We start from the raw sequence: 24670 nt of genomic DNA on the forward strand, positions 1-24670 counted from the left end.
ATAGCGCTAGCATCCTCACAAGGACAGAAAAAGGATCCACATAATCCTCTAACATGAGGTTTTGTTGGTCCTCAATGCTACAGTGGATGAGTTTAGGCTTGAAGTTATGGTTAATGCACACATGCATGCATATGTTGACCAACCCTGCTGCCGTATAATGTTAGATGGTTATTTCAAAATATTAAGCTGTGAAGGTTGTCCCTCCACTTGAGATCTCAGCTACTGCTATCATGGACCTTGGACTCTGTCTAAAAATTGACCGCTGTGCCTCCAGACAAAAAGAAATCTCAGGATAACCACTCAGTTCTTCATCTTAAAATACAAAGAAATGTCTCCACTTACTATCTCAGTTTTTTTAATTAGTTGCTGATTCTGTGAGCATATAAATGACAGACCGTAGCTTAAATTCTTTAATGTGTGAGCAGGAATGCTCGTATACAAAATAAAAGCAGTGTGCCATTGGGGAACACTATCAACAAGTAGTGAAAAGGTAAACATCAGTTCACTAGCTTTATTATTTCAGGTTCTGTATAATTTTCCTATGATACTACTATAGGGACCTCAATCATATCTGTTTAGCACTGTACAGAGAGCTTAACACACATAATCTTGCATGGGATTGCTGTCACTAACATCACATATTCAAAAATAATTATGGGGGCAGATAAGTTATCAACCGATTTATATACATTCATATTTTGTTTTTATTCCGATAATTAAATTATAGCCGATAGATTATCAATTCATCATAATAATATTTTATTTTGAATTCTCACACAAAACATTTGATAGCCTTTGTGTTCTATGAAAGCCAAAGTATGTTTGTGAAGTTTTTTAATGAGCCTTACAAGAAAAAATAAAAGAACATTTTGGTTTCTAGACGTGTGAGGCTCCAACAGGAGAACACATTCTGCTTCAGCCTGTAGCAGACATTACCACAGGTTTACAGCTGTGAAACACTTTGTTAGTTAGTCTAGTATTCTTTGGATAAACGGTGCTCACTGCTATTTGGAATTTTACTCCAAAGTCCAACTGAATTTAGTTCCAACATAAGATGTTATTCTTCAGCTTCTGCATTTTTACAATAAAATATTGCAACAGTGTAATTTTACCATTATGCGAAAGGGTTGGGGAATGGATGGAAGCACACTGACAAGTTAAATCCAAATTTCTTCATGTGTATTTTTGTGTGAGAGGAAGGTATGCAGGGTGTGGTGTGGTGGCTGCAGGAGGAATCTGATAGGCTGGTAATCAGCGTGCCAATGTCCAGTCCCGCCACCAGCACCAGGCCTGCCATGGGCTCGCACACTGGAGCTGCTGGGCTGATAGCAGCCGGACAGCACGGAGAAATGTTCCTTTAGATTAGGGGCCTGGTGCCTATCAATCATCAGGGATGGAGGAGGGGAGTGACACATCACAGACAGGCTAGAGAGAGGAGAGTGTGTGTGACGGAGTGTGTGTGTCAGTCAGAATATGTGGTGTAGATCGAGAGTGGGTGATGGAGGCAGAGGGCGACGCTGGCTTCAAGTGCTCCTCATGAGCACCTTCCACTGCATACACTCTTGCACATAGGTGGTTTTTAGGTTGATCTCGTGTATATGAGCTATTCTGTGCTGCAGTTTAAGAGAGAGAAAATGGTTGAAGGCAAACTGATAAATTCATTCATGAGACAAAATCATGGACATTGTGGTCATGGTTGTTTTCCTGCAGAGCAGACAAATGAGTAATACACAAGCACTAAATATTTATTGCAAAATATTTTTTTTAGTCATGCAGTTATGCTAGATAGATATTAGATATGACATTTATTTTGTTGTGTTGGAAATGACAATCTTTACGGCAATATTTTTCATCTTTTTGATGTCGATTTGCATCGCATGGCAGATGCAGGCAGGAAATGTAGATGAGGGGATGAACGAGAGTGAACGTAACACAGAACGGGGTCATTTCAAACAGGGGAAGGGCTCAGAAAGGGACCAGCCAAAGTTTATACCTAAAAGAGGACCTACTTCTATCGCATGGACCAGTCCACAAAACAGACTGAGTCACCACTAACCTCTTTCAGTATATGAATTAGAGCCACTAAAGTACAGTCAAGTGCTCACGACAAACCACAGACTCAGACGTGTATTTTGTTACATGCTGAATTGAAAATTTGGTTCTGAATAAATGGGAAAAAATGATCAAATATGAGTAAGTACCTTTTATTTGTCAAGTATATGATTCAACATGTAATAAGAAATAGGCCTTTTCATTTGGTTATTTCATATATATCTGTTTCGATTTGTAACACGCTAATACGACACACACCTCACAAACACCACATTTTGCCATGTTGTTGACAAACTAACAGTGGCTAGTAGTTATCTTTAATAGTACCAAGGCAGTTAATTGATTATTAAATGACTAATTAATAATTGATAAATTGACTAAACATTAGTCAATTAACAGACAATTAATCGACAACTATTGAGATATTCGATTAATTGTTTAAATTAATAAATCTAATAAAATCTAATATTTTGTCAATATTAAAATGGAGGACAGTTTTACACTGAATAAAACTGGTGTGAAGCCTTTGACATGTAGGAACAGAGGAAATGTACTAAATAGAAGATGTTTTTATACAGACTATTTCACTTACAACAATCTTAGATTCACTATAGGGATCCATAACATGCATTCATGCTGACCCATATACAAAACTTTCCCTGTGCGGTTGTTTGTGGGACAAAAATGAGCTTCCACTGAGTTCATTTCAAACCACAGACTGTACTCTGAGGTATCTCAGCCTCACTGACAAGACAAGCCCTCTGGACACATGACAGCCAATCATCATCTCAAAGCAACTTTGATTGGCAGGTGGAATTGACAGGGTGCTTGCAGGGACACCCTCCTCCTGAGAGACAGGGGGAGTCTGCTGGCTCGAGATATGGAGGAAGGTTACAGAGAAGACAGAGAATGAGAGTACAGTATATGTCCAAAAGTGTGAAAGATGGATGGATGTGGGTCAGCCCTGCTCTAAAGGAGATCACAGTTGATGTGTAACAATGTATTGTAGTTGCACAGCTGAAAATGAGAGGTTGGATGTGAAAAATATGAAGTATTTGTTATTGGCTAGAGGGCCGTCAGTGTCAACCAATTTCAATATTCAATTTTAATTTCTAAACAATTATCCTGGTGTTTATCATATCAAACCTATTCCCGTCCTTAGTCCTTCATCCTATTGTTTCAGAATTGATATTGCAATGTGCGCATGTGTAATATATTGCATTGTAAATAAGTAATTAACTCATGCTCCAACTTCTTTTTCCTGCTAAATATAGGAACACTCACAAGGTTCTTATTTTCCATGAATAATCTACAAAAAAGTCCATCTGATATGACATAATTTTGTCCAATTTAAGGGTTCTTGGATACATGAGTTTGATCAGTTCCCAGTGAGCTTCGGTGAAGACAACAACCAAAGCAGGACCAGAGCACAGCTCAAACCTGAGTCAACAGTATAGCCTGACTGTCATTTTTTTTATATTATATCTCCCTCATCCTTCTATCTCTTAACCTTACCCACTTCCTATTCTCTCACCTTTAATTTCACTATCGGAACTGCACCTCTTAAAATCTCTCACCCCTCATCTCTCGCTCTCATTGATCCTTAAACCTTCACCCCTCTTTCACCCTTCATTAGTTATCTCTGCACTCAATATTGTACTTCTTTATTCCAAACCACTTCTCTTGGTTTTCCTCCCTCTTTCTTTCTCTCTCTCTCACCTTCTTCTCACCTATCCCTTTATTGCCTCTCTTCCTCCCTCACGCTGCTCTCTTCCTCTCCTCCTTAACCCCTCTCTAACCCTTCATTCCTCCATCCCAAGTTCACCCCCTATAACCTCCGACCAGGCTGGAGATGACATCTCGTCTCGAGGCTGGTTGTTAACCGTCTATGCTCCTGGTTTACCAGATAACAGATAACACACACAGAAACGCAACACACACAGATATTCAAGCTTAAGCGCTGTCTCAGGGGAACTCAAACTTTATTAAAAATGTGAGGAGATTCTTATATTCAGGGTTTTATGACGTAACACTTCAGTTAAAAGCAGGGTCCCAATTAGACGCAGGTCTCCTTTACTAGCCTGGTGTGGCTACACATTTTGACAAATAAAAGCAGGTCTCAAATAGAGGCCTGATCTGAATTTTATTGTGTATTTTATAAAGTTCTTTGGATGTATAAAACCCTTTAAAGTCCACCAGGCTGCCTGCCTGAGCGAGTCCTAAGCTGGTTAGATCGCCTACACAAATATAAATGTTTAAACTTTTGTCAATATGGACATGCTACACACCGTTAGATCAGTTAGATTTCTCCTCATTTTAGAGGAACGATAACACTTTAGAGGTATTACGTTTCAGAGGTCATTGATTTGTATGAGTAGCTCCACAAAAAGGAGCAAACCAGCAGCAGTGCAGAAAACTGGAAGCTTTTACACAAACATCTTATCCTTCAGTTGCTACATTCAGCCACCCATGGCTAGATGGATCAAACTGAGAACTAAAGGTCTTATCACATGCGGACAAAGTGATGAGGGTGCACCTTGTGCAGTTGTTGGTGACGGGGACGGGGACGGGGACGGGGGGGGGGTTGCCACGCGCAGTATGCAAATGTGACACCGTCAACATCTCCGTTCCCTCTACCCAAATGAATTAGGCTTTCAGCTGTGATAATATGCATATAGTGTGCCTTCTTGCTCCATTATAATTAACTGCTGTATGATAACCCGACACCCACCCTCTACACACACACATACACACACACTGTGCCTGGTAAATAATAATAACCATTATTACGTCTGCCATTATAATGCTTTATTTGAGGTAATTTAAATAACTCTGTTGGGGAGGATAAGGAGCGAGGAGTGCTGGGCAAGCAGGAAAACACTTGCCTCGCTCGGCTGGCTTTCCGGGGCCCCTGGAGTAGAGGAGCTGTCAGAAGGTGTGATTGGACAGCCCGGAGAGGACATTCTTTGCCAAACATGTCACACTAGAAGGCTGGAAAGAGGAAGGATTTGGGCAAATTCTTTGATTGGGTGGAATACCAGGATGCTCCATTACTAGCGGTTCACTTTTTACTGCTAATGGAAGCATGGATACAGTTTGAAATAAAAAAAGATAATGAATGTCTAACACATGCATTCTAAAAAGTAATTCACTGGACCTATTGTCACCACTTAAATAAATCCATGGCTGCAAGGTAAAATATCTAATATAGTGATTTAGATAAACCTTTCAAGTTGCAAAGATTATTTTGATGAGTTGTGTTGACATACTGGTACAAGATAGCCTCATCAACTTAAAAACTTGTGTTTATACTACAAGTGGTATTTAAACATACCTTTGAATGTAGAGGAAAAGGTAGTTCCCCTAACTCAATGTAGTATTTGTTGAACATGATTTCATTAGAGGTTGCCATAACTCAAAAGATTGATGAAAACTGTTGGGTCCTGTTGGGAAAGTGAATATGCTTTTCAGTTTAAAATCAAAAGCTTAAAATCTGTGTAATGTTAATTCAGCGATTTCTCTCTAAACAAATATACATAGTTGTTGAAAACATAGAAGATTGAACTATGTGGTATTAAATTGAATTGTTTTTCTCTTTTTTTTTTAACCGGTTTTGGGTTCGGGATTTTTTGAGCAGGGCTAAAAGTATGGCTCGATGACAAATAGTCTGCTGTGTCTGATGTATTTTTTCCACAGAAAAGGTTGAATTCCAACATTAAATCCTTAAAGACATCTACTCCTTCTACCTCATTACAATTCCAGAATCTATGACTGTGCAAATATTATTCATTTATTAAAGCTGCAGTATAATTTTTGTAAAAATAGTCGATGCAGGACGAGGCTGTTTAGCAGACTTAAGTCTTCAAAGTTTGGATCTTTGATAATGATCTAAACTAAACACCTCTTAAAATACAGAAGGCTTTGCAGCCCCGTGTAAAGCCCAGGGGGCTGACTCCAAAGTTGCCCTAAGGTACATGTACTGTCCTGTCTGAGGTTTCCCAGATGACAATGACGTCACCCTTTCTCCTCTATCATCCCAGTCTAATCACTACTGAACACTCTCCTTCTTCAAGAAAGCGTTTTTATTAGCAAATTCTAATTTAGAAACTTGTGGATTTTTCAGCTATTTTGGATATAAATTCACCATTTAGGGATGGCCACTGACAATGGATTCATACACAGTACTGAAAGGAGAGAATCTGAGCGGACCGCCAGCCAGCCAGCCAGCGAATGACAAGGGATTACTGTGACACTCATTTGCATATCAAGAATTTTAAGCAGCGAGGGAGAAAATATCGAACCCTCCAGCCTGCAAGGTCATTCAAAAGATAGGTTTTTTTCTCTCTTCTCTTCATAATTTATTTTGCATATCATGCAGTATGGACACAGTGTAGATTAAAAAGGCGGCTTTAGCATATCATGCCATCCCTGATAGGGACCAGCTCCCACCTAGACTTCTCCTAGACACCATGCCACCACGCACCCTCATCAAACTGACACACACACACACACACACACACACACACACACACACACACACACACACACACACACACACACACACACACACACACACACACACACACACACACACACACACACACACACACACACACACACACACCCCATCATCTTGATTGTTTTAAGACACATTGGAGAAAAGAAACTGAAAATTGCTGAAGCCTCTAATCCATTCCAAGTTTATCATCTCTTTAATTTTTTTCCCCTATCAATAGAAGCCACAAAGACAGTGTTTTGTTAGCCACTGTTGGCAGAAAATGGTAAAAAAGAGAGAGAAGGAATAGAAAAAAAAACACAAAAAGAATTGACTATCATCTATGACTAAGGAATTTACTCAGATTGACACACACAGCTCATTACACACTGAGCAGACAGTGTCAAACAAGTGGATTGAAAAACGTTGTGTCCGGTAATGAACTGTATTATCTTTCAGCAAGAAGGAAAAGACTTGCAGAGAGGATGAATTAACATGTTCTGTTGTTGTTTGCTCTGTTTTATGTTAATATCAGTCCGTCTGAACAATAATAATGACTGCGACAAAGAATTATTTGAACAAATTATTTGAATAAATTAAGAGATTATTATCAGAAGGTTAGAACGCAAACTGTGCACGGAGAGGGAAATTACAATTTCCATATCTAGGAATTATTGTATTTCAAACTAGAATAAATCATATTTTTTGTAACTTCTGAAATGTAATTAGTAGATTAATATTCAATAAATTTAGACTTTGTATATACATGAGACTGCAAGTAAAAGATTTGTGCACGCTGTAGGCTATATAGAACTTAATACTGCATATATACTAATGGACAGAGGTACAGAAGTATGCTGATTGTCAATGAAGAGACAGGAAAGAAGACATGAAAAGGATGAAAAGAAAACGAGGTGTAGACTAGAGAAAAGATGAGGAAAAAGAGAATATATTGCAAAAATGTGAAAAATGAACATACTGTATGAATATAACACACGTCTAGAACTGTTCTTTCTTTAAAGGAACACATTTGGAGAAGCTTTGCAGCACACAGTATTTAACAGCCTCAGAGTGACCAATTAAAGACTTTAATACCCCTTTTACTCCTTGAGATTTCTTTCCACTAGAGCTGCAATGGCTACTTTATTGACTGATCAGTCTATTAATGGGCAACGAGTTTCGTATTGCGTCAGTCGTTTTTCGAGCAAAAATGCCAAAGTTCTCTGTTTCTGGGTCCCGAAATGTGAGGATTTTTCGATGTCACACGTCAAAGTAAATTGTATTGAAATTTCCCGTCAGATAAAACAAGCTATTTTAATAGTCACAGTGGGCAAGTGAGAAATTATGCGCATTTTGTCATATTTTCTGACACTTAGAAGACAAAACAGTTCATCAGTTTGTGGAGAAAATATTCTAAAGATTAATTGCCAATAAAAATATTGTTTTGGTTTAGTGATTTCTACAATTATAATTGATTCAAACTTGCAAACCTACTGTTAGGGATGCAAATACTTAATAGGGACAGAACATCAATATATTTCAGATTAATCAATTAATTGAGGTCAGAGAGGTCAGAAAATCCCAAAGCCCAAAGTTGCTTGAAATTGCTAATTTTGTCCGACTGACAGCTCACTAGTGTTGGGGTTTCAATTTCCCATTTGATGTGAATTTTCCATATAAGGCCATATCTGAAACAACTACTGCAATTCATTTGTTTCTTACTTATGAAATAGAACTCGGAGAAATATCTCTTTGAACATTTTGTATTGAAAAGGAAGCAATGTTAACGTTGTTGTCTTTTTTACTACATTGCAGTTTGCACAGTAAAAAGGTTTACATTCTGCACATGCAAAATGGCATTAAAATGTTTTTTATAGTCTATGTACTTCTGACAGTTAAATAAGTCACTATAAACCTATATGAAGGTCCAGTCATGCCAAAAAAACAAAGACAAAAAAAATCTTATGAAAAAATATTGTGATATACCGTGAAACTGATTTTCAGTCATTTGAAAGAGGGAAAAGTGGCAAATGTTTAACAGTAAAGTGTTAAGAGCAAAGTTATGACTGAAATATCAGCTTAAGAGTGATGTTGGTCTGAAATGTGACACTTCAAAGCTTTGCTCTTTCCTGTAACACTAAAAGTAGGAAGAAAATAAACTACATGCATGGCAGAGGAGAATACTGTTTTTAAAGATTTTATGTCCCACAAATACCTTCCATTATGAGTTTGTTTACAGTCCAGAAGAGGTTAAGTGACCAAAGATCATTACTGAACCACAACGGGGCAACTGGGCACTAAATATGTTTGGGCCCTCTGCAGTCTACTGATAGGTCTTTTCCACCAACAGGAGACCGGTTCCGTTCCGTTTCGTGCACCTAGTATTGAACCGTTTTGACCGAAACTAAATTGGTTTGGACCCTGAAAGGTTGGTTCCCCTCGAACTAAAAGATAGCAGCTCTTCCTTGGGAAACAAAGTGGCTGTGTTACATTCCACAGGTAGCTATGCACTGTGCAGTGCCCTCTGGTAATTATGCATCCTGGATTACAATGGTTCGCTCAAAACTGGTGAAAAACATGGGCTGGTTCGCTAGATAGCACCAAGGTTCCAAGATTCTTCTTAAAGGTTTAAATTGTGATCTGTCAGTTCATGAAATTTAAATCGTGCTAACCTGGACCAAAACTTTTAAGAATATCTTCGCAAAAGCAACATGCCCTCTTAATTCCAGCTCGTTAGAGACACTATTGTGCTCTTGACACAAACAGATTTTGATGTTAAGTGTTAATTTCTTATATTCATTTTTAACTGCGGCTCAAAGGGATTGTTGTCTCTTTCTCTTTCAGTTGGCAGTCTGGTTGAACCATTGTACAGCATTTTGTTCTCCATGTAAAAATGATTATATATCCTCTCAGCCACCTGACTCTTACCAATCAAGCTTTTGTGGCAGATGACCCCATCCCAACTTTTGAGTGGTGAAAAAATGAAATAGCATGTGACACACACAAGGTGTTGTGCCTTAAGCTTGTAGTGACACTACAGGACCACTGGCATGATTGGTCTTAAAGCAAACAAACCCCATGAGATGAAAAGCTAGAAACTTCCCAGGAGCACAAGTGTCTAAAAGGCAACAACAGTGAGAAACGAGTGGAATGCCAACACTCCCAGAGGAGATAACACCCTGTTTATTTCCATCCCTGCTAATACACACTTTTCCCCTCATCTGTTTATGGGAAAACGTCTGATACAGGGTGAACATTTTGTATGAACAAGATCACATTAACCAGTTACTCCAGTCCCAACGTGACATGCAGGACAAAGATGAAGAAGAAACAATAAAAAGATGGAGGAAAAAGAGGGGGAGATGTATGCTGTTGGGGGGGGGGGTAGGAGGATGGAGAGGAAGGAGGGGGCCGTTAGTGGTGATGGAGAGACCAGAGGAGGAGAAGGTGGATGGATGGAGGGAGGGAGGGAGGGAGGGAGGGAGGAAGGGGAGGTGGAGGAGAGGGGGGTTGACGATAAGAGAAAAATTCAGACCGGTCAAAGTTTCCTTTTTGCCAATCGTGCTCCTGATAAAGACAGCGCCTGCTCCGGAGCTGATAGAGGGGCTATCTCTCTCCCTTATTCTCCCCCCGCCCCCCCTTCCTCCCTCCCCGCTCCTCCATCCCTCTGCCTCGCTCGCCCAGCAGTTAGTTTAGTGAGGAGGAGAGAAGGAAGGAGAAAGAAAAAAAAAGCGAAGGGCCCTATCAGTGCAGCATCATGGTGCTACCATCAACCAGCCACAGCGCGGCAATTAATATCGCTCCAATTACTGTTAAAGGGACGAGGCTGGGACAGGACGATAATGAACACATCCTCTCTTCCTCACCAGAAGAATTAAAATACACATGCACACACACACACACACACACACACACACACACACACACACACACACACACACTCTAGTAAACATACACACACTCAAACACCGCGTACACACACATGCTCAGACGTACATAAAACGTGTGCAGCTTGAAAAGGAAATAATGCAAGATAGTGCGGTAATCTTCTTGCATTGTTTAACTCATTGAAGACAACAGACAGAGAGAAATAAATAACCAAACAAACCTCGATAAGAGAGGAAATAAATAATAAAATTATGGCGATTTACTTGTTATCTCCTCTTAGCCATGTGTGAGTGTGTGTGTGTGTGTGTGTGTTTTTGTTACGTCTTGAATAAATTTTTCCCTGGCCTGTCACATTCCCTTCTCATGTTCAGGGAGAACAGTAGAACAACACGACGGACCCCAAAAGATGCTCCAAAGACGTGACACAGAAGAACATCACACACGGACACACAGACACAACCATACAGGGCTGGTTAGATCCACTTGAGAGCATGTTAAGAGCTAAAATGATTGTATGTTGGAGTAGTCTTTTTAAACCATTATGGAGCACACCACAGAGATTTTAAAGGTCCAGTGTGTAGGATGTACTGGCATCTAGCAGAATATGTTTCTGAAACGGTTTTAAGAGAGAAACAGTCAACACAGTAACAGAATCTGGATTCATATCTGATCAGCACTGCCTAGTTTGACAGTGTGATCTGAGTTTGGTGCGTTGAGCTGGACAAACTCACTGAGAATGACCTGTCAATCACAAGGTAGCCACGCCCTAAAGCATATCCTGCTTTATGGTCTATTTTACTCTAAATGGGACCATCATTTACTAAATGAACATCATGCTGTATGGAAGAAGACTGAAACTAGAGACTGAGACTATAAACTCATTAGGAGACTGTTCACTGAGCTCATAAATCAAGTCAGAATTCAGCTAATTTCTCCATAAAACATGCATGCTATCCCGCTTTTTTCCAGCCAATGGAGTTGCCCCCTGGTGGCCATTAAATATGACGCAGGTTTAAGACTTTCTCATTGCATTCACTTCACAGACCTGTAATTTCTCGCCACTAATTATACTGTCAATGAAATACCTATGAATATTATATTCTATTGTTGCCAATAGACCCTCCTAAATGTTACACACTGGATCTTTAAATTTGTTGTCTTCTGTGTGATCTTTCCCTCAAGACTAATGTTACATAAAGTGTAATCATTTCCGAAGCCAAAACATGGAGGATTAGATTTCTTTAGCTTCATTTATCATGTTTAATATGAATATATTGAACTCCTTAAAATAAAAAGGGACCTGAATAAGCCTTGTGTGAAATCAGGTGCAGTGTAACTACACTACAGTAAAGAACTAAAGCAACTGTAAAGCTCCAGCTACTTTGCTGTAGACCTTGTTTCTATGTATTTAGCATACAGGTAGGAGTCATTAGAAATGCATCTAAAATATAATTAAAAGTGAAATCAGGAAAGGCTCTCCAAAGACTTGTTCCAGAGCTTCTGACTGAAAATGCTCTGTCCCCTTTCGTTTTTAGCCAGGCCTCTGGAATAGACCTCTGCTTGAGGATCTCAAAGTAAGAGCCGCCACGTACAGTACTAATAGGTCGGAGATATAGCAGGGCGAGAGGCCACGAAGAGCCTTACACAAGACATAATAGGATCCAGTGTAAAGGGACTAAAACAGGAGTTATGTGATTGTGTTTCTTGGTTCTGGTTAAAACCCAGGCAGCAGAGTTCTAAAGTCGGTCATTAGATTTTTGTTCAGGCAGGTAACCAGGCACTAACAGTCATCATCAATGCGCGCATACATGCCACTCCACCTATAACATCTTCTGTAACATATAGGTGAACGTTTTTGAAAGAACCAAATATTAGAATGATTCTTCCACTCAGACCATGGTTCACTTTAGTTTTGCTTCAGTACATGTGTTTCAGTAAGTTCAGAATGGTACATGTTTAGTGGCTGTAGGGAATGCCTGTGAGCATACTGACCTGGACCCTTCCAGTGTAACACCTCCTCCTCTTCCACGCCCTCCTCTTGCTCCTCCCTGCCGCTGTGTGTCGAACCTCGCTCCTCCCCGCCCTCGTCTTCATCGTCTGGGCCTCCTCGAGAGTCTTGCGTCCTGGGCTCTGGTTACAGGACAGAAACAGTCGCATTTAAACACACTCAAACATAACATCAACTCCTGGCATCTTCAATATGAAACTTCAGCGTCGGCCTTCGAACCCGCGTCATCGATGGAAAGCTACATGCGTGTCAGAATGTGCATATATGTGTCTGTGTGTGTCTGGGCAGCGACTGTTCCTGTCTGTTGATCAAAGGCGGCGGTGAAATGACTGCCTGAGCCGTGTAACACAACACCTCGCCACGCAGAGATGGACCCTTTGATTCTCAGTGCAACTCCGCTGAATCAAAGACTCATCAGAAACATCGTCTTTTACCTTCAGTTTGCTCTTTACGTTGCCTATTCCAATCCGTCCTCTTCCAGCTTTTCATTCTCTCTTCCTCCTTCCCTCGCTTTCTCCTCACTGAATGGAGGTGGATCTCATTGTGCTCGTCTTCTCCTCTATCTTTCCATCTACCACCCCCCACCCCCTTCATCCCCCTCGGCCTGTCACCTTCAGCAGAGACTGAGGCTGTCTGTGTTCCTCTAATCAGCATTGATACCCCCGCCATTGATCAAGATGATTACACAGCCTCCTGCTCGCTGATCAAAGAGATCTGTGTGTGGTTCTGCACGTGGCCGGAGCTGTGTGAGTGTGAATTTGAATGTGTGTGTGTGTGTGTGTGTGTGTGTGTGTGTGTGTGTGTGTGTGTGTGTGTGTGTGTGTGTGTGTGTGTATGATGTGTTTATCCGGCGTGCATATGTGAACCCTGAACTTTGCCTGTGCAGCTGGTATCAGCCGGTTCATCACACTGTTGGGTCCCTCCCTATTAGCGGGACTCATGATTAGTTAGATTAGATTAATAGTTACATCACAGCACCTCAGGCTATCTGAGCTGAAGATCTCTCTTTTCTTGTTCTCTGGTCTTGCATCATCATCAGGCCAAGGGTTAGGGTGACTCAAAAGCTGACTGCATGGAAACGGATCACAAACAGGTTGCTATTAATCTGACTAAAAAACGTTCACTGTAGTTACAACAAAATAAAGTGACCCAGATTTTGCCCAGCGGACATTGTGGTTGACAGACGAGGGAACTATTTAAAAGAAAACTGGATTCTAAATGCGCTTCTGTAAATTATTTAATTCTGTTCCAAATGCAGCCAGGCAGTAAGTGTTGTGTAATGGAGTTCATGATTAAAGTACCCTCCCCAAACTAACTTGTTGCAGGATAGAAAAGCACCATATCTAAATAAAGTAACGAGTGAAATCATCCATCAAATGGCACATTTTTCTTGTTTTACAAGTGTGAAATTCTGTAAAATGTTGTCCTGTGTATAATTATGTTCTATGTACTGTGGGTTAAAGTAAATAAAAGCAACTTTTTTGCAACAGGTTTGGACTAGAGCAGGACGGATATTAGCTTGTCACAGATATATCAGTATTGGCGTATATGTTGGCTGATAAGCAGAGAAATGCAAAAGATATCTTAGAGGTAGACACTTTATCTCCATTGCATAGTTTGTTCACCAGAGAGGATTGGAGTTCTATTTTTTTATTGTAAAATGTCCTGCTTAGGACTTATCTAAGTCAGAATTCTCTAAAGAACAATCTAAGGGATCCTTATGGAAAGTGGTCTCAGCCTTAAGATCCAGTATTGATCATGTTGTTTTAAAGTTTTAAAAGGTCCAGTGTGTAACATTTAGGAGGATCTATTGGCAGAAATGGAATATAATATTCATAGGTATGTTTTCATTAGCGTATAATCACCTGAATATAAGAATCATTGTGTTTCCGTAACCTTAGAATGAGCTGTTTTTATCTACGGAGCCATGTTTCTACCGTAGCCAGAACGGACAAACTAAACACTGCTTTTAGATGGGTCTTTTTGCCTAATTTTGAATAAAATATATAAAATATGTTGTGATGATTGAGACTAATTGTTAGAGTAATTGATACCAGTGCTAGAGCTGCAACGATGAGTGGATTAATTGATTAGATGTCAACTATTAAATTAATGATCTTGAGTTTTTTATTTTAAGAGAAAATGTGCAAATTCTCTGATTCCAGCTTCTTAAATGTGAATATTTTCTGCTTCCTTTAGTCCTGTATGACAGTAAACTGAATATCTTTGGGTTGAGGACAAAACAAGACAAGACCTGTCAACTTGGGCTTTGGGAAACACTGATCAACATTATCTGACTTTTTATGGACCAAACAACTAATCGATTAATGGAGTAAAATGATCAGACAGATTAATTGATTATTAATTAATCATTAATCATAGATATATAGATACTTTATTTATCCCGAGGGGAAATTCAAGTCATTCATTAGTTGCAGCCCTCAATACCACCATCATACCCAGGAATTCTGGGAAGACCTTGTGTCTTCAACCAGGCTATGACAAAGCAATAATATAGACACCTCAACATAAGATCAGAGCTTGTTAAGATTTTCTTTGCATATGTCCAAAAGTTGTAGTGTAGTTTCTGAATGGACAGTTTATTAAAAAACACATCAGACGCTAGGGGTGTAAGATACACTTGAGTATCACGATATTTTGTTTTGTGATATTGTATCAATTCCTAAAAACATTGTAATGATTTTTAAACCTTCAACTGCTAGACAGCAGTGTTGTATACTGAGGGCTATGATGTTAGATGTTACAGGGACTGTTATAAATACATTTTCTTTATGTATTTACAATACATACAAATTCCCAGCATATCACCTGGCTTACAGTATCGCAGTATATTGAATCGTAACCCCTGTATCATGATATGTATTGTATCGCCAGGATCTTGACATTTTTGTGTGAGTGTAAATGTAGCTGGGTACAAGCACATTCCAGGCAAAACTGACTTCAACTAAAGGTAAATCTCAATTGTTACTTTTGAAATTGTATAGCATTAACTTCCAACTTCTGGTGTCTGATTCAAAAGGTATTTAAAGAAAACACATCACAAATCAAAGAAAATTCCATCATTAGGAACCCCTTTATTTAAAAAAAACCGTTCATCCACTTTCCACATTTCTTCCGCCCTTTGTCCAATCCCTGCCCTCCTCCTAACTTTTGCCCTTCTCTTCACTTGCTCCTTTCCAGCTCCTCTTTTGTGCTCTCCTTCCCCTTCATCCCACCCCGTCTTCAGCCTCCCCCCGATAACACCTGAGCTGTCTGCACAAAGCCTGTGTTTACCCTCGCATTCCTGCTCCGATAAACGGCGATAGCGCCCGATCGATACCGGCCATAAACGCCCTGCGACCATGTGACGCCCTCACACTCCGCCGTTATTAATGTAACAGTTGCGAGATTGGATCTGCATTGTCAAATAAATCAACACACACACACACACACACACACACACACACACACACACACAAAGAGGAGCAGGTGCACACATATACACACACCATCCATCTTCACATCACGTCCACCTTTCAACCTCATCCGCACGCAAACACTCATATGCAGCGACATACTGTACACACACTAAAGCAAGCAGACCTACACACACAGACACACACAGACACACACAGACACGCAGACACACACACACACACACCTCCCCCTGCCTAAACAGTGCCATTATTTTCAGCTATAAATCACATTGAATGGCACATTGATTTTATCCTGCAGGGGCTGAAGCGAGGGAGGGGAGCTGGAGACACAGTTATTGCGTTTAATATTATCAATATTATCTCCCATATCATCTCAGACAGGGAGGCAGGTATCAGGAGGAGTCGACAGACACTTTTCTGCCAAACCCCCTCCTCCCTCTCTCCCTCTCCACCACTCCCCTCCCCCTATAGCGAGACAGTCTCCATCAATCTGATAAGCTGAACTTCCCCTGTCACACCTGCAGGGCAAAGTCACCCAACAATCTCGCCTCCTAACTTCTACAACCCTCTACACATTTCTGTCTCTCTTCTCTCTTTCTCTACATATCCGTTCCCTGTTTAATGCGTTGGTCAGTTTGGTGGTACAGGTGAGGCTGAAGAGAACTGAACAAAACCACGGTGTGGCTCTTCAAGTCTTCAACCTTACACAGCGTCTGGAGAAGGCAGCACACACAATTACAGCCCAGTACGCAATCAATGTAGTGACGGACATATCGTACAGAAATAAGTAAGAGCTTTGGGTTATTTGTGTATCTGTTCCATAAAACATGAGGTGGACAACTGAAGCAGGCGTAGACAGGGTGCTAGCATAACCGTCTATTAGCTGTGCAGGTCATGTAGCTACTAATAGGGGATTAATTAAGTATATATCTTCTTCTTCTTTTTCTTCTTCTTCTAAAATAGGCCAAAATGGTTGTTTTTAAATGCCATTTGTTTGGAATGTGGCTGTGAATTTACAATAAGAAGTGATGGTGAGCATACATCACACTCACAATGGTCCCCAAGCAAGGTTTCTACAGCAAAATGAGTGACGCAACTTGTTCGAGAACAGAAAACATCATAACGTTTTAATTCTACATAAATCGTGATAGGAGGTGGTTTGTAGCAAGATCATTTTTAACTGTTAATGTCATACACCCCTTATTGTATCAATAAGTCCACGGTTGGAACTTGTGTGTTCTGTGTTTGAACAGTGGAACATGTGTGATGTTATTCTGTGATGAAATAAATAAACCAAATGCAGTCTCCTTGCTGGTTGTTCTGTCACATTCAAAAGCATTAGCCCCTTTTCTGTTAGCATTGAAAATAGAGTTGTTAAAATATTTAAAGGACCAGTGTGTAGAATTTAGAAGCATCTCGTCGTGTAGTTGCATATTGCAACTACCTAACTTCACCCTTGCCTTCCAAGTGCAAAGGAGAAACTACAGTGGCCACTCAACACACAGCCCTGTCTAGAGCCAGTGTTTAATTTGTCCATTCTGGGCTACTGTAAAAACATGCCGGTTCAACACAGCGGACTCCCTGGAAGGCGACCAGTGGCTAAATATAATATATAGATAAAAACGACTCATTTTATGGTAATAAAAATACAACATTTCCTATACTCAGGTGATTGCATACCTAAACATACCTATGAATGTTATATGCCGATAGATCCTCCTAAATGTCACACACTGGTAGTACCTTTAAATAGTTAAATTAATATCATAAACGACTAGTCGACTATTGGCTTTAACTACTACTACTCAGGGACAGCCCGGTCCACCATGATGACAGCAGAAGAGATTATGACGTCTGTCATTTGTCAGTTTATGCATCACACACACTTTCTCTATCACCACTGATCTCATTCAAATGAAAAAAAAACTAACTGGCGGTTTACAAAAATCACTCTGATTGGTTTAAACGAGGGCACGCCGATTAGAGGTCAGAAGGAGGTAACATACTGACTAATCAGCCCAGAAGTGGATTTTATCAGGTTTCCTGTGATGTATAAGTGCGATTGCCTTGTTATGAAAAAAGGACCTTCGCTTGTTTCTGCAGGTCGCTGCAACTGCAGAGCGATTCTGAGAAGAGAGCGGGAAAAAAACACACCACAACACAGAGAGAGTACTGAACAGATGCTTGAGTCTTCCTCAATAAAGTTGTGTGTACGTGCATGTGTATGTATGTGTGTGTGTGTGTGTGTGTGTGTGTGTGTGTGTGTGTGTGTATCAGCATTAATATGCTGGCTCTCTCTGTCAGGTTGAGGAGGGTGTGATGGAGAGAACAGAGTGCTTGGTCCTGTTACTGGTAGAATGTGTTTTTCTCGCTAAAGTTATCAGGCTGGTTATCGCCAGCATGTATGTGTGTGTGTCTCTCTCTTTCTCTCTCTCTCTCTCTCTCTCTCTCTCTTCCAGATGGTGGATAAGAGGCCTTGCCTTTATTAGCCAGAGCTGGCCAGATAAAGACCTGGTATTGATCCCAGGTTGAAAGAGCAGGTTCGTCAAACATGGCTGATTTACAGAGAACTGATAATGGCAGCGCTGGGCAACCGAGGAACCCCAGAGAAGAGAGAGAGAGGAGTAAATCAACAGAGTGATGGGGAGGGGTGTGTGTGTGTGTGTTGTGGGGTGGGGACGGGGGAGGGTTCAGTCTGCCCGAGTTTTCTCATCTTCTTCTTATACAATCTAATACACACGTAACCCACTACTCACCTCAAACACACACACAAACACACACACACACACACACACACACACACCTATAGCTAATCTCTAATCTCGTCTCGATTAGCACCTGACAGAATTTCCATGGGTTTATCAAACCAAGCCAACCAACAGACGCTTATCACTTCCAGCCCCCAAAATTTCACAAGAGCAGGAATTTTTGAGATTAAAAAAACACAGCTAGTGAAATCTTGAATAAGTCAAAAGAATATGACTGAAAACTCCACTATCGCGCAGTACGAGGGGGAGGCTCGGGATAAGAGGTGCATGAGGGAGCAGATTCGCCGGGGCCAAGATTGAACCAGGAGAATTTTTTTTTTCTTTTCGTTTAGACACAATAGAGATTAAAGAGTGATACATGTGGAAAGCTGCAACCTCATAATGGTTCTTCAGTCTTTTTTAGTCGACTCTAACGTTAACCGTCTCTTGACAGATAACAGGAAGACGGCAGTTGATGAAAGAAAGAAAGAAAGATTTGATGAGGAGAGAGATGTGTTAATAACTGCTAATAACTGCCAGTAAACAAGACATCTGGATTATTCTACTTGAAGAGTGTTGCATGTTGTCAGTGCATGGCAATCATTACAGTCAGTGTGATCAGGGATATTTCTCTTGATCATACAGTAAAAGAACGAGTGTGAGCATAGATAGAAGTTATTTAGTCAAATTCGGACAGTTACCCACACAATAGCTTCCACAGGTACTATTTCCTTGGTAGAAAATAGTGTTAGTGATAACAGTAAACAGTAAAGGTCTGTGGAAAAGTATACGTAGGCCTGTCGACGTAACATAAACATAATAATAATAATAATAATAATAATAAAATAAAAAATAAATTATATTATTGTCATTTAAGACCATTTTATGCCACTGACATAAGAATAAGTATGATTATGCAAGTACACCATTTAAAAAAGCAATTAACTTTTAATTCTTAAAGCTGCAGTAAGTATTTTTTACAAGAATAACCTTTTGTCACGGACGGATAATCTGTGAAAAAAATCAGGTTCCTCTGGCTCCTCCTAGTGCTCCTAATGGCATTTACAAGAATCCACCAGGCCTGAACGAAAACAACAAATTTTATCAGTTTTTAAAGAAAATCAATTTTACCAACCAAGATTATCAGTCTCATGTACTACTGTCAGGACACAGTGAGTATTTCAGCAAGTATAACAAAAAGTTGTTCAAACTGATTATCTTTGGGTTTTGGACTGTAGCTCACACAAAACAAGCAATTTATCATATTTTATTGATAAAATGATTTACTGACTATTCAAGAAAATAATTGGCAGATGACTCAACAATGAAATTTATTGTTGGAAAAGCACTTTTATAAGTGTAAGCAGCCAGAAACCACTTTTGAGCAGTAGGTATGTTTTTTGTTGGACCCATTTTAGAGCTTCAAAGTCTTCATGGAAGCACTATGCACAGACAGGAGGCCTACAACTGTTGCTCATTTCCTCCTTCAGATTTTTTCATTGATTCTCATGCCAATATCTTTTTTACTCTTATATCCAGCTTTCTTCCTCTCCTCACCTTCGTTGTAAAGTGGTGTGTAAGGCGGGGGGCTGGAGCTGTCGCCCTCTGCTGAATCTGCGTCCGAGGCTCCTCCCTCTTCTCCCGATAGGCTGAGGTTGTCCGCTGTGTTTTCCTCACCACCGTCAAGATCCCCGGGGGAACCTGCGGGAGGAAGGAGAGGGAAAATTAACAACTACTATTATTGGTCATATCCACCGTATTCTGCTCAATGTTGGGCAAGAGCAGCTAAATCTTTGTGGGGCGTCACAAGGCCTTCTTAATCGACCTAAACACAAGCTATATTCACAGTCTTCACTCTCTGATAACCAGCCAGAGAGAACAATGAGACAAAAAACACAGAATTTGTCAAAACAGAAGCGTGAAGAATATGAAATATCAATAAAATATGAAAGATATAAATGTCACTGAGTCAGGAGCTGTCAGTTTACTCAATGATAGAAAAGGGGTCCCTTAAAGAAAAAGATTGTGAATCACTGATTCCTAGCCTTTTTCCATAAGGAACCCCTTTCTTTATTAAACTGACAGCCCCTGACTCAGTGACATATTTTATGGATATTTCATATTGTATTAAAAATGAATTTACCTTAACTACTGCAAGAAGTTTGTGGAAAAGAAGTGATTTGGATGAATTCTGAGCAGATTATTTCCTGTTTAGGGAACTTTTTATACAATTCTCTGTATTACATATATTTTTTAAAATAATGTTTAATAATGTTAACACATTCCTAGTAGTCTTGTTTTTGGCAAAGTCAGTGTTTTCTTGTCCCTGATGCTAGGCCATTGTTCTATTAGACAATGTACTTTTCACAGAAGTGAACCAAATGTTGAAATATACTGTGTATATTTTTTAAGTTTTTTTAGCACGCCTTGAACACAAGAAGGCCTTGCGACCCCCATGAAACTTTGGCGACCCCTAGTCGGGGGTTAGGCAGAGTCTCTCCCTTACAAGGCTGTACAATTAATCGCAATTTATCGAAATCGCAATATTGCCAATTGCAATATGCAAATCGCAGAAGCTGCAAATGTTGATAAATGTGTGACAAATGATATAATGAAGCACTGTAGTGCAGATACATTGTCCTATAAGTCTTGTTCTCCATAATTAAGAAAATATGTTTGTTTGGTGCAGATCCCAACAAATTTTCAGCGGAAATTACATTTGTGATACAAAAATGATCATTCCCACTAATCATGAATGATAGGGCATTATCTGTCAAAACAATCGCAATCTAATGTTTTTACCATATTGTGCAGAGATAACAGATCTGGGCCTGATGGAATTTGGAAAAAGAAGAATAAAATACACATGTAGTGCCATCTGGACGGATAAGGACACATTTCAAGCTGTTATATTAGAAAAACAGAGTTTATTTTAGTAGAGAACAGCAGATCAGAGCCAATATATGAATTAGATCAATACTCAATGCATATGAATAATAAGAGCACCACCAAAAACAGCCATAAAGTGTAGAACTCTACAGATCTCTCTGATACAATTACAGAACAGTATCACACATTAGGTCTGCAAAAGGAGAAATTTAATTGTCTTCCCATGGGCCTTGAGTCTAAACAGACCGGTGCAGGAGAGGTGAAAAATACAAGGAAGTGAGGTTTGTTAAACAAGCTACTTATGATTGTTTGCTCTGTAGAAGGGAGGAAAAATACCCTAAACACACTGATCCATTTTTTTCCCCTTCTAACTGGACTCATTCAAAAAACGGTTTCAAGAATTGGACACGCTGAACGGTCTAATCCAGAAGATTAATAGCAAGAAGCCAAGGGGGACCTTAAAGCCAAATTACAGTATACCTAAAATTGTAGCTAAAAGAGTGATTAGTGTAGGGCTGATCTGTATCAATTACAGTTTCATAATCCCTGCTGACCATAGTAATTATACACTACTTTTGATCTATTTTAGCCTGTTTGAAGATTACATCCACAAAAAAAAGGGAGTCAGTTAATATGGATTTAATGTGACTTTTTTAAATTGCTTCATTAATAATGCTCCTTCTATAAGACGAGTGCACCAGGCTGCTTTAATGCTACAGTAAGAGCTCCAAACCTGGAAACACAGATTTATATTTCTGATTTTGATTCTGTTAGTAGTGTTTCAAGGCTGAAGGCAGCTTCTGTTATGCCCATCTGCATCCGTTGACATGCTTCACTCTGAGATCCCGGGAGGACGCCATGATAGAATTATTAATTCAGGGTGCAATTTCTTTTAAGAGGATTAGGGAGTGAAGCAGAAATGGTTAATATGCCGGGACTGCCGAGGGAGAAAACAACTCATACACATAATAATGATGTACTGGAAAGTCATGGAGGGTGGGCACATTGTTTTTGAATAACTAAGTCAGAGTGAAACTAATACGGAGAGAAAACCAGGTTCCCCCCCCCCTTTCCTGCCTTTCTCCCCCAATCCAGACAGGTTGTAAATTAATTTTCATTAGGTTGTGTCGAACGAACTGAGGGATTGTTTCGGAGCTAAAGCCGTGACTGGGGGCGTATATATTTACAATACTGGAACAAAAGAAGTCTATAATCTATACAAAGCACACAACAATACCCATGAATAAAGAAGCTTGTAGAAAAAGGGAGAGGCAATTTTTCTAATTCTGTTAATTTCACTTCCAAAGCAATTAAAAGCAGGCAGAGATAATGCTGGGAAACAATCGCCGGCTGACAAAGTGTTTCTGTCTTTGTAAATGAAACATCTTTAGGCTAATTTCAACTTCCACGCCTGCATGGTTCACTCTAATTTCAGATAAAATTAACACAGCTAGATTTGGACCTTAACAAGAAGAGTAGAGGAGAACGGAAAAAAAATAGATCGATCCTGTACACAATATTTTTAGAATTAGGTCTATGTCGCCTGAGCTTTGCTAGATCTAATTTTCAGTATCTATAAGGACATTTTCATACAATTAATTTTCCTTTAATCATAATTGTACAAAGGGACTTCTCTGTATAAAATTCCAATTATATTTCCTGTTTAAAATGTAAGTTTGAATTATGATTTCTTTCCTCATTACGGCTCTGGTTTAATGAATCAATCGCTGCATCACCGCTTTCAGACATCAAATGGTGCGGAAAAAGTTTCAGCTCCACTTTCTCCCCTCTTTTATCCAAGGAGAAATATTCTGTCGTTCCCCTTCTCTTTCTGTCTCGGATAGTTGGCAGAAAGGATAGCAGGGCCCGTGTGATAAGTGCGGCACATTCTACTTCATTTGCCAGTTTAAAAGTTAAAGCCTTATTAATTGTTACAGCGTGATATCCACAGAAAAAATTGGACTTAACTCATTGAAGAGATCAGGAAAAATAATAAGAAGACATAGCCTACATGTGTATCTCTGTGCAGGAGGGACATCAATTAAGTTCAGACTTATCCGACAGCACCACTGAACTTTCTAGGTTGTGAACTAAAGAAGGAGGATCTTGTTCATGAAAAAAAGCCCAAAGCTTACATTTATTCATATTTCCAAACTTAAGGTTCTCGGGCGAATAAAACTTGAAATGCTGAAAGATAAAATTCCGGAAATACTTACACCAGTTCCTGAACGGAAAACGTCTTTGATGAATGTTCTCTACCACGTTTAAACCTTTAGGGAGTAACTTATAGACAGAGCACACAGGCAGTGTGAACCAACAGATTCTGATTTCTTTATATGGACTGGTTTTCAGAACAAATTAGCTTAAAAGGTCCAGTGTATAAGACATACTTGAAATTGAATATAATATGCATAACTAGGTTTTCATTAGTGTATAAAACCTGACAGTAAGAATTGTTGTGTTTTTGTTACCTTAGAATGAATAATTTCTATCTACAGAGGGAACCACCACCAACCTTCCACCATGTTGAACCGCCATGTGTCTACAGTAGCCCGAACAGAGAAACCAAACACTGGCTGTAGGTTCAGCCTTTTGTGAGTTTCACAGCCACTATAGTTTCTCCTAAATACTCCATTGAGTCAAGAGGTTTTAATTATTTGCAATCTCATGGCTGGAGTCAATTAAATTCTACTGGTCCTTTAAAACCAAGAACATTATCAACAACGACAAAAACCCACTTATTTAACTAAGTTTCATGAATTCAAATTCAAATCAAATCTGATCACACCAATTTTTTTTCCAATTCTAAAGGCTGCTACTGACACATTTCGTCCTCTACTCAAAAAGTATTAACGCTACAATGCAAATTTGAGGAGCATTAAGCAGCTAATTTTGGGTGTCTTTACTTGATGCATATAATGGAAACTTGATTTATAATTGAAGTGATTAATTTTACAAATAGTATATGGGTAATAGTATAATAGTAATATAAACTATTAATGGGTTAGTCAATCCGCAGGAAAAAAAAATGTATAACTATTGGTATACTATACAGAAAATGGTGAAAAATGTGGATAGGTGTTCCCCAAAGCTCAAGGTGGGGTCCTTACATTTCAAATATATTCAGTTAACTGTCATACAGGACTAAAGAAAG

At 39.5% G+C, this 24670-nt stretch overlaps 1 protein-coding gene and 1 long non-coding RNA gene across 2 annotated transcripts in view; one reads left to right on the forward strand and one right to left on the reverse strand.

Annotated features, from left to right (window-relative positions):
* Positions 1-24670, reverse strand: part of zfpm1 (zinc finger protein, FOG family member 1) — a 112596-nt gene that overhangs the window by 37789 nt on the left and 50137 nt on the right. Inside the window, exons 2-3 of the mRNA XM_051383136.1 lie at positions 20185-20328; positions 12428-12565 (exon numbers count right to left, since the gene is read on the reverse strand). Of these exons, the coding sequence (XP_051239096.1) occupies positions 12428-12565; positions 20185-20328 (282 nt within the window). The remainder of the gene's footprint in view (positions 1-12427; positions 12566-20184; positions 20329-24670) is intronic.
* LOC127353823 (uncharacterized) overlaps positions 1-24670 on the forward strand; it is a 140681-nt gene that overhangs the window by 4356 nt on the left and 111655 nt on the right. The gene's annotated exons all lie outside the window — the stretch shown is intronic.

Source organism: Dicentrarchus labrax, unplaced genomic scaffold (genome assembly GCF_905237075.1).
Source record: "Dicentrarchus labrax unplaced genomic scaffold, dlabrax2021, whole genome shotgun sequence".
Classification (NCBI taxonomy): Eukaryota; Metazoa; Chordata; class Actinopteri; family Moronidae; genus Dicentrarchus; species Dicentrarchus labrax.